This window comes from Chiloscyllium plagiosum, chromosome 17 (assembly GCF_004010195.1).
Source record: "Chiloscyllium plagiosum isolate BGI_BamShark_2017 chromosome 17, ASM401019v2, whole genome shotgun sequence".
In the NCBI taxonomy this organism is placed as follows: domain Eukaryota; kingdom Metazoa; phylum Chordata; class Chondrichthyes; order Orectolobiformes; family Hemiscylliidae; genus Chiloscyllium; species Chiloscyllium plagiosum.
This window is the reverse complement of record NC_057726.1, coordinates 28,208,731-28,225,294: the sequence shown is the minus strand read 5'-3', so window position 1 is coordinate 28,225,294 and position 16,564 is coordinate 28,208,731. Positions and strand designations below refer to the sequence as shown.

The window sequence follows — 16,564 nt, the reverse complement described above, 5'->3', positions numbered from 1 at the left end:
AAAATCCTACTTACACACTGTAGGGATTCTATGAACTTCATAAAATAACATTTGTTAATTTTAATAGATACGATCAATGACCAGCTAAGCTGCCTGTTGAGCAGTATCCATATCAAGAATATTGATTAGTTCAGGAAATACAATTACATTCTTTAGGAGTGGTCAGAAACCCTTATGAAATCTTTTCAAATTCTGTAGATGATGTGTTCTTACTGTGATCAATGCTTATGAAATTCTTACTTCATTGGAAAAATGCCATAGCATTTTTGGGTGCACTATAAACTATTGTCAAGTTGAATAGAGCATTTTAATATTATGTAAACCATGTACGTCTTAACTAAAGAGACTAGCATTTTTGCTTAAAAATGAATTCATGAAAAATAACACTGATGTACACTGAATCTTTGTTCCATGTGTTGAAACAATTTCCTGAACATTTTTAAAAACGTAATATTATGCTTCATAACTAAAATTGCAATTTTTGTTTTCACTGAAGTTGTTCAGATCAAGAATTCACCTTCCATTTATTACTAATACAATATTCTTTACTTGTGCAATATATGTAAATTATACTCACAAAGTATCATAAAGTCTGGTACTAAGCCACTTACTGGACTATTGATTGACAAGGGTGTCAAGGATTATTAGAGTGGGTGGGGGTAATGGGGGTGAAGACTGGAAAGTGAATCAGGTCAGATCAGATCAGCCATGAATAACAGAATAGGTATGAAAGGCTGAATGATCTACTCCTCCCAATTACTGTGTTCCTATTGCAGCTCAGTGAAAAATGCTGCATGCTTGACCTAAGTTTAAGTGGAGGATAGCATTTTATACTATTGTAGGTGGAAGATCTGTGGCAATGATTCAAGAAATTTAGCACGTTTCAGGGCACAGTAATATTAACAATGAATAGCAATAATTTTTAACGTGCAATGTAAGTGTGGTATGTAATTATTATAGGTCAAAATTGATATGTAGAATAAGGCAGTAAGTCCAGTGGAAGTTAGCACTTAAAAGACATAAAGTTCCTATCAGTTGAAGATAGTTGCTATGAGAATCAGCAATTACATCAGAGATTTCCCAAATTTTAAGTCTCTTCAATGTTCATATACATTGCTTTAGGCCCTTGAAAACATCAAGCTGAGTTCTCATTTGTCTCTTTTAAATCAGTAATCTAACTACTTCAATTATCTCAATAGTTTTCTATTTTCTATGAACAAGCATATGACTCAGGAGTAAGCTCTTTAGTCCCTTGAGCCTATGTGCCATTCAATAAGATTATGACTGACTGATTACTCTACATTCTTCCTTACCCTTGATTTTTTCCCATATTTAAATCCAAAAATGTGAAGGAATAAAAGAAAAAAAAAATTGCAGTTATATAGCACTTTTCATGACCACTGCCTGCCTCAAACCATGCCAACTATTTATAGCTGATTAAATGTTTTTTACAAGTATAGCCACTGTTGTGGTGTGGGAACAGCAGCAGCCAATGTGCACTCAGCAAACTCTCCCAGTCAGCAATGTGTTAATGCTCTTCAAAATAGTGCAATAGGCTCTTTTGTATCCACCAGCTCAGGTAGATGGAGCCACAGCTTAATGCCTCATCCGAAAGATGGCACCTCCAAAGGTACAGTATTCCTTAGGTCTGCACTGGAGTGGCAGTCTTCATTTCTCTGCTCAAATCTTGGGAACAGTACTTGAACCCAGAATATCAATTCCGAGGCAGGAGCCATATCAACTGAGCCACAGTTCTGGGGAATTTTGGACCTGGTCACAGTTTCAATTTTTGACCATAAGAAATAGCAATAGGAGTAGGCCATTCTACCCCTCAATCTGCTCTGCCATTTAAAGTCATAGAGTCATAGAGACGTACAGCATGGAAACAGACCCTTCGGTCCAACTCATTCATTCTGACCAGATATCCTAAACTAATTCTCGTCCCATTTAGAGTCATAATGTCGTAGAGATGTACAAAACGGAAACAGACCTTTCAGTCCAACTGGTCCATGCAGACCAGATATCCAAAACCAATCTAGGCCCACCTGCCAGCACCCAGCCCATATCTCTCTAAACCCTTCCTATTCATATACCCGTCCAGATAGAGTCATGGAGTCATAAAGATATACAGCACAGAAATAGACCCTTTGGTCCAACCCATCCATGCAGACCCGATATCTCAACCCAATCTAGTCCCACCTGCCAGCACCAGGCCCATATCCCTCCAAACCCTCCCTATTATGGACTCCCCCACCCCAGAGAAAAGACCTTGGTGGCGGTTGGAGGGGCGGGGCTCAAGGGCAGAGGAGCGGGAAGTGGAGGAGATGCAGTGGAGGGCATCATCAACCACGACTGGGTGGAAATTGCGGTCTTTGAAGAAGGTAAAAAGGTCGAGTTTGTCAAGAAGGTAACTGCAATTGCTGAAGAAAACCAAAGCAGAAGAGAGGGATTTGGAGTTCAAAGGTCGAGAATCAAACTTTCTCTTCAACCACTGAAGTAATCGGTGGAAAGTCGTCTCCAGGGGCACGGCCGGAAGTGTGCTGCTCCTTCTGAGTATAGTTCATCTTAACACGGAGGCACCTTAACCCTGAGGGAGCAATATCTGTTGTCTGGACAAAAGAGTGCGCGGAGTGATGCTGGTTTGCGTCAGACGGAATGTGACTGGAGGAAAAGCTCAGGGTTTGGCGGAAAGACGGGGGATTGCAGTCAAAGCTCCGAGACATGTCTCTTGATGGTGTTACACTCATACCAAGCTGCTGGCCAGAATCGACGACTTCATCGCGGTAACTACAGCACTCACCCATAGGTAGGTCCTGAGCACTGTCTGATTGTAAACGCTGGTTATAGCTTTATTGGTTTGGAGACTGAGGAAAATCTCCAGGATCTCGAAAAGCTAAAGGAGACTGGGTTTGTTTTTTAAATAAAAGATTAATCATAGAATCACAGAACCCTTACAGCATTGAGGGAGGTTATTCGGCCCATCGTGTCAATGAAGGTTCTTGGGAAAGAAGTGGCATTCTCACTCGAGTTAATTCCCGGAACACTCCGACCGCCTTCCCTAACCTTTCAGTGTCTGTCACAAACTTAAAGAGTTCACTTATTTTGACACTTCGCTTACAATCATACCGACCGGGCAGGAGCGGCTGTCGCCTACCAGAAGGAGATTGGTCTGTGTGAAACGTTAATTTAATGACCAAAAACAAAGTGCCATAACATGTACAATAAGAGGTGACTGTACAATGTGAGACTGACCCAGAACAAGCAACAGAAAGGCGGCAGATGCAATCCATTGCAAACCTGTTATTATGTTCTTGTACCACAGTAGTTATCTAAATTTAAAAGTCACAGACAGTAATCATATCGAATCAGACCAGTCAATGCAGTGAAGACGCGACTGCAGTTTCTCGGAGAAACAATACAAACACTGTGCACAAAAGCGGACAACTCAGTTAATCAATTGAGGTGTCCCGTATCCACTGTATCTAGACCGTAGCTCGTTCTGATCATGATTTTCTCCTGCATTGCATTGCTGTAAGTAGTTAATAAGTGCATCCACCGCAGTTTATCTCCTTGTTGCACATGTGGAAACGTCTTTTTTCACATCATAGTTTGTGCGTTGTGCTTTATTTAAAAGGTCAGTATCGCGAATATGGTAATGGTTTTGAGACTTTTTTTGAAACAGAATAAAATACTTCTCTGGAAAAAGGTGAAATCACAGCATTGGAAATTGATTTTAAAAATCATTATTTTACACTTCTACCAATATATTAAATGATGCATTCATTAAAATCGTCTACAGCATCATAGGTTTTGGAAACGGTCAACTTACACTGAACACGGCAGAAACCTTATTTTCCCGCATTGAGTACCAGTCACAATTCGCAATTTAATCGAGCCCTTTTTAAATAAATCTCCATTTTCCCCACTCCAATCTTCACTGGTTATCCTGCATGCTCTCTTGGTGTGTGTATGACAGAGACTGACAGTGGTGTGCCTGTTTTCTTTCCCCAAGTTAAATGTTCAGGACCTTGTTGCTGTTTGGACAGATAGCGAATTGTGGACGGCTAACCCGAACCCTCTCTCGTTCCTGTTTTGCAGGTTAACGTGGTTCGCTCAGTTCGAGCGCAGGCCGTCCCAGGCAGTCTGTTGCTGAGTGTGGTGATGCGGGATTTCCCGAGGAACCTGACGCTGGAGACGGGCTGGATGTCCGGCAGGAGTTGCTCGAACGGCAGCGAGGAGTCCTGGCTGGGCTGCAGCCTGGTCAGTCGGTCCCTGGTGGTCACCTTCATGCTGTTACTCGCCTGTGCGGTGGTGGCGGGCAACTTCATCACCGTGGCGGTCTTCCTCAGGACCAAGGAGTCCCGCACCCCTCAGGGCTACCTGAAGGTCTCCCTGGCCCTGGCCGATCTGGCGGTGGGGCTCCTGGTGCTCCCTTTCTCCGCCTACACGGAGATCGCGTTGCTGGGGAGCGCCAGCCGCCCGCCCTGGCAGCCCGGCTATTCGGCCACGGGAGGTGGCGCGCTGTGGCAGCCCTGCAGCCTGGTGGGCGTGGTGTTCGCCGGCTGCACCTTCGTGTCCATCAGCACCATCTTCCTGCTGTCGGTGGAGCGGGGTGTAGCCATCCTGAGACCCCTCCACAAGGAGGTGGTGATCACCCGGAGGAGGACCTGGCTCCTCATCCTGCTCTCCTGGTTCACCAGCTTCCTGCTCGCCACTGCCCCCCTGCTCTCCAGCGGCCACTTCTCCCTGGAGTACAGCGAATGCAGCCGCATGTGTAACTACGCCTTGGTGGCCGGCGCCCCCCCGCAGTCCGGCGGGAGTATCCTCCTCCTCTTCCCCGCCTTTGACTTCATCATCCTGGGGGCCACCGTGATCGTCAACGCGCTGTCCTTCCGCACCATTTGTCGCTACTCCGAGAGGCGCAAGTTCTTGGCTGAGCTGGGGAACCTACCCGCGTCCCTGCGCCCCTCCTCCTCAGACATTAAAGCCGCCAAAACCATCGGCATCCTGACTTTGGTCTTCACCGCCTCTTTCAGCCCGGTCGCCGCCTTCGTGCTGGGCAATGTCATGGGCTATCGCTGGTGCAGCTTCTCCTTCTTCGCCTTTTGGGTGCTGGCGTCCAACAGCTGCTGCAATGTCATCATCTACAGCGTCAGGGACCAGAGGTTCCGCAAGGGCCTGCACCAGTTATTCCACAAAACCCCACACTGATCCTCAGGAAAGGACTGTGCTCTGAGGAACCGGGATTTTCCCGAAGGGCGTACCCACATGCATAGCCTTTCTGACTGGATAGTGAGTATCACCAGATCCGGCTGCCCACCGAAATTGCTGAGCATGATAGAGTCCTTCCACAGTAATGTGAAGGGGACAATGCAGTTCAACGGCTGCTCTTATGAGCCCATCCACATCCGCAGAGGCATCAAACAAGGCTGCTTCCTCGCTCCCACACTCTTTGGGATTCTGTTTTGATGTGATGCCTTTGGCACCGCACCGGAGGGGACTTACCAATGCACTAGATCAGATGGCAGGCTCTTCAACCTGGCCCGCCTTTAGAGCCAAGACAAATCTACGCTAGCGTTGGAGGCTGACATTTTTGTCTTGACTGTCAGCTTGGGATTTGACCATACTTGAGTCGTGAGGCTAACAAGAGTTGAGGCTGCTTTCCCAATCCTCTTCTTGACCTCTGTGTCTATGGAGGGATTATCAGTGATGGTAGAGCCAATGTAAGCACACTTATCAGGGACATGCTGTTTGCCGACAATGCTGCAGTTGCATTGCCGACACCCAGCAGGAACTCCAGTTACTGACAGACCGCTTCTCTCATGCTTGCAAGGATTTTGGGCAATCAGTCTGAAGAAGATGAGCATCCTGGGACAGGACACAGAGACACTGCCAGTCATCACCATCAACAACTACAAACTCAATGTCATCCATCAGTTTATGTACCTTGGCTCTACCATCACTGACAACCTCTCCTTGGACACAGAGATCGAGAAGAGGATCGAGAAAGCAGCTTCAACTCTTGCTCGCCTCATGACTCGAGTATGGACAAATCCCAAGCTGACAGTGAAGCCATAAAATGTCAGTCTACAATGGCTGCTTCATAAGCACACTGTTGTACGGTAGTGAAATGTGTCAGGAGAAAGACTGAACACCTTCCACTTGAGGAGTATCCACCATATCCTGGGTATATCCTGGCAAGACAGAGTGTACAGCACAGTGGTCCTATCTCGTGCTGGCCTTCCCAGCATGTACAGTCTGCTCAGGCAGCGGAGACTGCACTGGCTGAGCCACATCCACCGCATGGAGGATGGACGCATCCCAAAGGTTATTCTCTATGGAGAACTTGCGGCCGGGAAGAGAACCACTGGGTATTCCCAGCTGCGCTACAAGGACATCTGCATGAGGGACGTGAAGGCGCTTAATATCATTATGGAGTACTGGGAAAGGCTTGCAGCTGACCGCATGAAATGGAGAACCACCCAGAATCAACATCTCAAAGCTGATGACCGTTGCAGCAGACAAGCGGGCACCAAGGAAGGAGTGCAGCAGCTCTGGCAGATCAACGACTACATACAGATGTGACCTCTGTGACCGGGACTGTCACTCCAGCATTGGTCTCTTCAATCACATAGAACAATACAGCGCAGAACAGGCCCTTCGGCCCTCGATGTTGCGGCAACCTGTGAACTAATCTAAGCTCATCCCCCATGCTGGCCCATCATCATCCATGTGTTTATCCAAGGATTGTTCAAATGTCCCTAATGTGGCTGAGTTAACTACATTGGCATTCCATGCCCTTACCACTCTCTGAGTAAAGAACCTGCTTCTGACATCTGTCTTAAATCTATCACCCCTCAATTTGTAGTTGTGCCCTCTTGTACAAGCTGACATCATCATCCCAGGAAAAAGATTTTCACTGTCTTACCCTATCTAATCCTCTGATCATCTTGTATGTCTCTACCAAATCCCCTCTTAGCCTTCTTCTCTCCAATGAGAACAGACCCAAGTCTCTCAGCCTTTCCTCATAAGACCTTCCCTCCAGACCAGACAACATCCTGGTAAATCTTCTCTGCACCTTTCCCAATGCTTCCACATCCTTCCTGTAATGAGGCAACTAGAATTGTACACAATATTCCAAGTGCAGCTGCACTAGCATTTTGTATTGTTGCAGTATGACGTTACGGCTCCGGAACTCAATCCCTCTACCAATAAAACCAAACACACCATATGCCTTCTTAACAGCACTATCAACCTGGCAACCTTTAGGGATCTATGTACATGGACTCCAAACTCCTTCTGCACATTCGCACTACCAAGAATCTTTCCATTGACCCAGTATTCTACCTTCCTGTTATTCTTCCCAAAAGTGAATACCTCTCGTTTATCTGCATTGAACTCCATTTGCCACCTTTCAGTCATTCTGCAGTTTATCCAAGTCCCCCTGCAACCTGCAACATTCTTCCACACTGTCCACTACTCCACCAACCTTAGTGTCATCTGCAAACTTACTAACCCATCCACCCATGCCTGTGTCCAAGTCATTTATAAAAACGGCAGTAGGTCTAAAACAGATCCTTGTCACAAATGACATTGCTTCAGGGAAGCAGCAAGCCAGAACAATGAGGATGCAACCCATGGTCAGCCATGACCGAAAGGGGCTTCATACCACCAGATTGATCCAATAAGTGTATAAACCACAACTAAAAATACCAGCTTCCCTCACATTATGCTATATTGGAAACACCAGTCCAGTGCTATCACAAATGGGCACTTGAGAACATTTATGAATATCCTATTTTCTTACTGCGCATTCTATGAATTGTATACTTTGAAAACACTGATGAGAAATATTAATCAACATGCCTGACCTAACATATTATTTTGAAGCTTTTAAATTGACTTTGTGTGAGATAGCTGTCTTCTTAGACAGTTTCTTGGTATTGAGGATGACTTGTTTCTACTTTACTTCAAAAGATTCTGAGATGGCAGATAAACCAATCTGCAAATTCTGCCACATGTAGGACAGGTGCTGCTTGAAGAGACAGGCACATTGAGTTGGAGGTGTGCGTGCATGCATGTGTGTGTGTGTGTTCTCAATCCAGTGTCTCATCTTTGGCTCTGTGTGCTCCTGAAGAAGTGTCTCAGTATATTTGATGTCTTCCCAGAGAAACCAAAAACCAAGGGCTCATTGATTTAGTGGGGTTGCTTGATTCTTTCTGGCTGCTTTGAGAACATGCCTGTAGAAGATACTCTATCTTCCGAGAAGTCTCCTACTGCCCCAAGTAGAAGTCTGGTGTTATGCCTATGAGCAACACACAACATTCAGTTAAAATAAACAATTAGTTCATTCTCACAAAAGTTTTACACTGAAGTTTTACTCTAAGCTGGGTGGGAGAGGAGGGTAGTACGTAGGTAATTAGAGGGCAAGTCAGTTTCATACTCTTTTTAATCTAGTTCAAAGCTATAGTGACACAGAACATGAAACAAGTCTCCCTCAATTTCTCTTGACCGCATAGAAAACGATAATAATCAAACCTTCAAAAAAGAATAAATATTCTATACTTAATTTGGGAATGTTACTGTCTGTCACAATTAATTACTTGAATAAGTCCAAACATGATGAAATGTTTTAATTATTACGTTTAGAAAATGACTATAATTTACTTATTCTGATAAAATCCTTGTTAACATTTAGGAATTCTACTTCAGAGAAACTGAGGTTACATTTTTGTTCAACTTTCATACAGTACAGTATTAACAAATTAAAGATTATTTAAGTGGCTTTTCATTTTATTAATAAGGCATTTTATTGAGAACTACTTTGAACTCTATTTTGCATGATAAAGCTAGTATGCACTGTATTTATTTCTGCTTTTTGCATAAATGAATGTGATAAATTATTTACTTAACATGGGAATTAAATTATGATAATGCTTTGTCTTTGTTGGATTAATTTATTTCAAATGCTTTGAACCACAGTAGAGTGTAATTGGGAGATAACATTGGACTAATAGTCTAACGAATTAACGACAACAACTACTATTAATATGACTCTTTTAATATAATAAATGCCTCAAACCCTTCACATTTAAAAACAAAGACACACAGCATCAAAAAGTAGTATTAGGACACATAATCAAATGTTTTGGGCAAAAGGGTTAGTTTTAAACAGTGACTTAAATGAGGAAAGTGAGGTGGAGAGGCAGAGAAGTGTAAGAAGGATTTCTGGAGCTTAGGGTCTCAGTGACTGAAATCAACAATGCTGGAGCAATGAAACTGGGGATGTGCAAAAGGCACACACATAGATATCTTCAAAGACTGTGGGGATACATGAGTTTACAGAGATACTGAAGAGCCGCAAACTTTAAGATCAAGTCATTACTTGAATGGAAGTCAATATAAGTGGGAGTGCACAAGGGATGGGTGTTGGCGTTAAGTTAAGATAGGGGCATCAGTTTTTGGTGGGTAGAGTGTGGAAGTGCACTGGTATCAGCAATGCGAGAAATTACAAAGATACAAGCAAAAAATGTCAGCAGCAGATGAGCTAGGACAAGGGTGAGGTTGGGAAATATTGTGGAAATGTAGTTCCATTTTGATATTTGTGGTGACATGAATATAAGTGTATAATATAATTTAATACCTAAGTTAAGAACAGACTGGGTTGATTACAGACTGTTGTCAGAGAGAGGGATTGTAATCCGTTTCAATGCATAAATTAGTGTTTTTTGTGGACACTTGAGAGTTTCTTGTTGGTTACATTTTCATTTGTGAGGCCTACTTTCTAGTTTTCAGAAACTCCTTTGTCATTCTCATTAAAATATTTATTAAGTGATGCAGTCATGAAGTAACAACGCCTTCTATATTTGTGTTACGTATGGAGTATTTGAACTAACACAAAAGTAGAATTAGAAGAATTAATTAATATCCTCAAAAATTATCAATCCTCTAACAAAGGCACAACACAGAAGGAAGTGGGCATCACAGCATTTAAATTGGAACAAGGCAACAGACACAAGCTGACAATAAAATTTTATTTTCAAAACAATTGACTCACACTTCCACATGCTAAAATCCATTATCTTAAAAGTACCTTTTACAAATGGGTAAAGTCGTAACCAATTTGTCTCCATCGTATATTTACAAAACTGGAATATTTTTACCAGGCATTTGCTACAGATTTCAATCTCTGATTTAAATCTATTCCACAGTGTTAATTACAGTAGCACACATTACAAATTTCCACTTGTAGTGGCTGCTGAACTTTTGCAGCCTTGAAGTTGAGATTCCACACTCATTTGCAAGAACCTCATTACATTCTTGATTTCAAGTTTTCCTGACTCCATGTTTTCTGAGCAATTGTTTATTGCCAGGCTTTAAACTGTTCCCTCTCTTTTCCAGCCTCTGCACACCCTTGCTGTTCTGCTTTCCCATCATTTGCAGCCTCAACCTCCCTCAACTACTTGCAACCTTCCTCTCCCCCACCCCAATTGTAGCCTATCCCTCCCTTCAAACATTTCTTGCAGCCTCTTCCTCCATCTACTGCTCTTCCTGATTTATTAGAGACACCATATAAAAATAAGAGTTTAATACTGCATAGTCAGCAAAGGGTATACATCAGGAGACTATATCTGGGTGAGATATACACTGAGTGAGTAGTGTATTAGTTTCACATAGATTTATCCAGGGATGACAGAATTGCCTTATGAGAAGAAATTGAGAAAACAGAGTCTCTATTCCGTAGAGTTTTGAAAAATAAGAGGTGACCTCATTGAAATTTGCAAGATTCTTACAGGATGTAACTGTATGGATGTAGAGTCTGGAGCCAGAGGACACAGTTGCAGAATAAGGGGCCAAGGGATGGTGAATCTTTGGAATTCTCTAACCCAAGGGACTTTGGAAGCTCAATCATTGAACATATTCAAGAAAAATCAATGAATTTCTAGGTATTAATGTCATGAGGTGATATGGAGATAGTGTAGAAAAGTGCATTGAGGTAGATGATCAGCCATGATCTTATTGAATGGTGCATTACGTTCAATGGATTTAAATACCTAGTCCTGTTCCAATGTTCCTCCTTTCCCTCACCCATAATTCCCTCTTGTCAACTCTTCATTCCATCAGCACTTTACAGCCTCATTTTTAGCTCTCACCCCTCTTGCTGCTGCCTTCTCGCCTCCAAGCAGCTGCACCTCCACCTCACACTGACCAGTTGATGCCCTTCCCACCTTCTGGTCTCTGGAAAACAGCCTCAGTGGTCCCTGGCAAAAGGCATAGTCTATAGAAAAAGGTGTAGCCTCTGACAAAAGCCCAAGCCATCTGCTAGACTTCAGACATCTGCCTACCTCTCCATGTGTTTCTTTTTTCAAACTAGGTCTACTCTACACTATGCCCAGTGAGAAGCGACTGTATGGCATCATTGCAAGATTACTCCAGGGTCCTAAAACCCTTACACAACTGAGAAAGAACATGAGGCTGAAATCGCCAATGATGAGAAGTCACTGGATCCAAAGATGAGGAGGGAAATTAATGAAGGTAACTTGATGATAACATTTAAAACAAACTTAACTTTATGTGTGTGTGGTTGAGAATGATAAGTTTGAAAGAGGTGAGCGGGATGGAACAAGGTGAAATGCACAAAGGAGGAGCATGTATCAAAGGAAGATGGAGTCAGGTCAAGATATGTTCTAGTGCTAAGTGCCATGCTGCTACTATTACAATCAGATGGGTGAGTAAATGGTGAAAGATTTAAAAAGGAGTGAGGAGGTTTCATTAATGGCCAAATGCTACCACCCCTCAGCCAAATTATTGTTAAGGCCATAATGTCAATGCAATCACTCATAATACCTTAAGTGAAAGGGACTTTCTGAATAGAGGTGAAACCTTGTGATTGTTCCAAAACAAGAAACTGAAACCTGCCAGTTTACTACATGGAGGACACAATTTAAATAAGTTACTAGAATATTATATTTTATTGTATGTACTAAAGTGTTGTCCCATTCCCCCCCTCAGTTGAAGCAAAACACTCAGAGACACGGTATTTTTTACCTCCTTTATCTTTATTCTGGGCCCTGGAGGGAGAGAGAACAATCGCCCATGTGCACAGAGACATGAGTTCACAATCTTCTCTGGAATAGCAGTTTCTTAATGAATTATATTGTCGTTTTACAGGGAGGAGAACCAGATAAGGCAACACACATATTGGCTTATGCCCGAAACGTCGATTCTCCTGTTCCCTGGATGCTGCCTGACCTGCTGCGCTTTTCCAGCAACACATTTTCAACACACATATTGATTGAGTGACAATTACAATCAGCAAGCATCAACAGTAAAGATTAAGCCATCTGCTGTTACACAATGAATGTTCTTAATCTTAACTGGCTTAACATAATGAATAATTTTCACCTTGTTAACTGACCTTACATACTGAATGCTTTCAATATTGTTAAATGGCTCTACATAATGAATGCTTTTCCACCTTGTTAACCCATTACTCTTGACTCCAGCACCCCCTTGTTACCTGCAAGTCAGATCATCTGATTTGAGTCATGCTCAGTTGAACCTCTTGTTTCACAAAACTCAAAAACTTAACTCCTTCCCTACCTCTTTGTACCCTATGCACTTTCTCAAGAGTAGCTTAAGAGCAGCCCCAATCCTTCACCTTTTTCAGATAGTTTTAATCAACATGTTATGACACACCTTTAAAGCAGATGGGTCTTAAACCATGGCCTTCTAACCTAAAAGTAGGACTATTACCACAGTGCCACAACTACCTCATAATTCACTGTAGAGCAAATAGGGAGTTTCAACATTCTCTAAAACCTTTAAAAAAATCATAGATTAATACTTAGATTGCATTGGAAGCAGCAGCAATAACTAGCTGTACAGTGCAGTCATTTGTTTTCATAGCTTTTAGACTAGCTGTGCTGACCAGAAAATATTTGTAAATAATCAATTTTGAATATGTTCAAAGTGCAGTTGTTGATTGGTTTTGCAATTTCAATCAGACTGATTCCATGGCTCTGGCAGCCAAGGCTATTATAGAACTGCTTCCACACAATAAATTGATCTCTCCAAAGTTTCAATTATACGGCTGATTCAAATCTCAATTCACAGCAGAAGTGAATGATTAGTTTGGATCAGCTAAACTGAAATCACATCACTGCAGTTCATTTCCAAGTGGGATTTAATCAATATATAGAACATTTGAAAGAATGTTAATAGAATGTACACGTCTTTGGAAGTATTGTTTGTTTCGGAAGAAGCAATGTTTACAATATTTTGCCCAGGCTCTCACAATTTAACCTAAGACATAGACTTGAAGTACTTCGATGCATGATTAGATCTTTTCTTTCACTGAAAGGATAATTTGAGGTCCAGAGCTTGCATGTCTTGAAGTGTGGTAGGGACAGACCCACAATGTGTTTAAAAAGCACTTCTATATGCTTTTGAAATTCTGCAACCTCCAAGATAATAGACCAAAAGCTGAAAAATGGACTAGTCTATATAGCACCTTTTCAGCTGATACTGACATGCTGAAGGGTTTCCTTCCTATGGTTTGGTGATTACATTATCAAAGATTTACAAATGGTAAGTATCATTCGAATAAGAATGAAAATGTTAAGCAGGGCTCTCGTGGTGCAATCAACATCTTTGAGCCAGGAGACTCAAGTTCAAGCCCCATCTCAGGATAGAGATGGCCGTGGAAGCTTGTCCAAACAGGTTAATTAACAATGTTATAAAGAGAGTCAGCTAGGACTTTGGTTTAGAAGCAGAGGTGAGTAAAGCTGAATCCTAAGAAATAATCTACTATCAAGGGAAAGAATTGTTTTGTATTGTACTTCACAGTCTGTCTTGAATCCATTTAAGATGTTGGCAGAGGAATGCTCCCTAAAAGTGAAGATTGGGAAAAAGAAATTAACTCTCTGATGGAAGACTATAATTGAATTTACTTTAAGATGATTATCTGAAACCAAATGTATTATTTTCTGCTGACGGTCTCTAAATCTGAATTTCTTTATTCATGGCATGAAGGCATCACTGATTAGGCAAGCATTTATTGTCCATCCCTTATTGCCCAGAGGCAATTGTGACAGTTAGTTGTGTGGGTCTGGAATTACATGTAGGCCAGACCAGGTAAAAATGGCAGTTTCCTTCCGTAAAGGGCATTGGTGGATCAGATGGGTTTTGGATAGATTCATGGTCATCATTTGATTCTTAATTCAGTTGAATTCAAATCTCACTCTCTGCCATGGTAGGATTCAAATCCAGGTCCCCAGAGCATTACCTGAGTCTCTGGATTAACAGTCCAATGATTACACCACTAGCCAATCTATGACCCCCTTTATGACAATGGAAAAATGAAGTAGATATTTAGACATGAGTCGCATTACATTCTTATGAAGGATAAGGTCTGATCTTGGCATTATTGCCTAGCCAAAGCAACATAAAATGTAACAAGTTTTTAGGTTATAAACTTATCAGTTGGATATTAAGGAAGGTTTGGATAATCTATTATGGGTGAAGTTTATGAGAATGATAATCTAATTTAGAAAAGCATACGGTTAATCCATATAAAAATATATCATGGGATTTTGACAATAGTTTTAGGATTGTGGAAGTTCTATTAGTAAGTTCCTGGTTTAATGCTTATTTTTGAATTGTTGGACTGTGTTAATGTGTCAGACTCTTGGTCTAAATGGAGATCAATTCTCAGAAAGAGACGTGCTTTTGGACTGGACGTCTGAGACTTTAGAAACATTCTTGGTAAAGCAACAATTTCCATCAGCCTTCATGGCACAAAAGGAACAGGCACCGTTGGTTACAACAATTGGAGAATTCAATACTCGTAGCAAATTCAAGACTGTTCAAATATTGGGAGTGGGAAAAAATGAAGAACGAAATAAGGACAGAGATTTTTATAACAGGAATAGAAAAATAATAACAGGAGAGTAAACCTCAGAGATTATTGCTCCAGGTGTGATTTGAAAATTCATTATGTCGCAATGTGTCCAAAATGAACCAACATTTTTATGGTGATGCATGACATAGAAGATTTGAAAGGTGAAGATAGTCAACTACTATAGAATTGATCAGTCTGAAGGATTTGTACCGGTCAAAGCTTCAGTCCGGTAATGAGTGTAGTAGTTGATTCATTTAATTTTCCCATGTTGGACAGCAGCTGCACATTCATAATATGCGGAATGAGAATTGCATTAACATCAGGGAATATGAAACTTCTACTCACTTCTGGTTCAGAGATGACAATATGTGAAAAGAGTGGTGATTCCCTGTAGAATGTCTGGGATAAGCCACTTTGTTAATACAAACCTAGTATCCAGTGAGAAACACTTAATACTGAGCTAAAATCAGAGAGTTGTGCTCGATCTGTGTGACTTACTTAGATAGTTACCCAGGAAAAAACAAAGTTTAAAACCTGGTTCACCATCTGAGCAACTACACAATTAACACCCTCGCCCACTAATTACTCCAACCCAACCTGTCGACTACCTTTGATCACCTGACCAGTCCCCAACCAGATCTGACTGCCCTTGACCCAATCCTACTAACTCTCATCACCCAATTATCAACCTCTGACCTGCAAACCTCTGACCCAACCCACATTCTCCATGGCAATTAGTTAGACAGCAAATGCTATTCACATTCCATGAACAAATAAAAAAACCCCAAGCTAACTACCCACTGACCACTCAACTAGCCATCCACCTACATTCCTCATCCATCTGCCCATTCACTTATTCACTCAATCCCTAACACACTGAAACATTTTAAACACTTATGTGAATATGGAGCTCACATGGTGAAAAGGGAATATATTTCCTCTAAGTTAATCCTTTTTGTGAATCTTTGATTTGAATCGTAACTGAGGAAGTTCTTCATTGTGGATAAGACTTTAGGCTTCTTGAGGTAAGTGGGCAGTTTTCTGTATGATTGGCTTCAGTTGTAGCAGTTCCAATGCTGATTGGGAGATTTAGACTTTTATATTTGTATGTTGGAAATAATAAAAACTCTATTTCAGAGAAAACGTAACATTGCTGTCAGTTCAAGATGACCCATGATCAGAGTATCTCATTTTGGCTAAGATATAGAAAACTCACAATGTTTGTTGTCATATTCTAATTACTTGTGTGGAGATCATTCAATGGATGTTACATGGTTGTAAAATTTAGGTCTATGCAAAATTGAGAAATGTTAACATTGAAGGTAATGACAAATGAACTGTTCATTCCCACAAGTTTTTGTCACTTGTTTGGCTGATGTACTTCCCAAGTTGGACAACTATTGTAGCTTACTTTAGGAAATGGTGTTCTTAAAAAAAAGTTAGAGCCATTGTTTTGTTCATGATTATTGACAGTCTTTTTATTTAACCTCTTCAGAGATTTTATTACATACCTCATGGTTCAGAAGTGGGACACATCTTCCATGCCACAAGAAGTCCCCTAAACCTCCTGCAGCTGGTTTTTCCAGCCAGTCTCCCACCTTAGAGACTGTCTTTTTTTACTGTAATGAATTGATTTTATTGCTTTTTCATGTGCTTTCCGAA

General features: G+C 41.5%; 1 protein-coding gene across 1 annotated transcript; it reads left to right on the top strand.

Moving 5' to 3' along the window:
* The first annotated feature begins 2,341 nt into the window (after positions 1–2,341).
* Positions 2,342–6,704, top strand: LOC122558672 (adenosine receptor A3). The gene is made up of 2 exons (XM_043707465.1): positions 2,342–2,806; positions 4,099–6,704. The coding sequence occupies exon 2, from the start codon at positions 4,162–4,164 to the stop codon at positions 5,209–5,211; it is 1,050 nt and encodes a 349-aa protein (XP_043563400.1). The 5' UTR covers positions 2,342–2,806; positions 4,099–4,161; the 3' UTR covers positions 5,212–6,704.
* The last annotated feature ends 9,860 nt before the right edge of the window (positions 6,705–16,564 follow it).

Coding starts and splice junctions, on each gene's coding strand:
- LOC122558672 (XM_043707465.1), top strand. CDS start 4,162: ATGCGGGATTTCCCGAGGAACCTGACGCTGGAGACGGGCTGGATGTCC.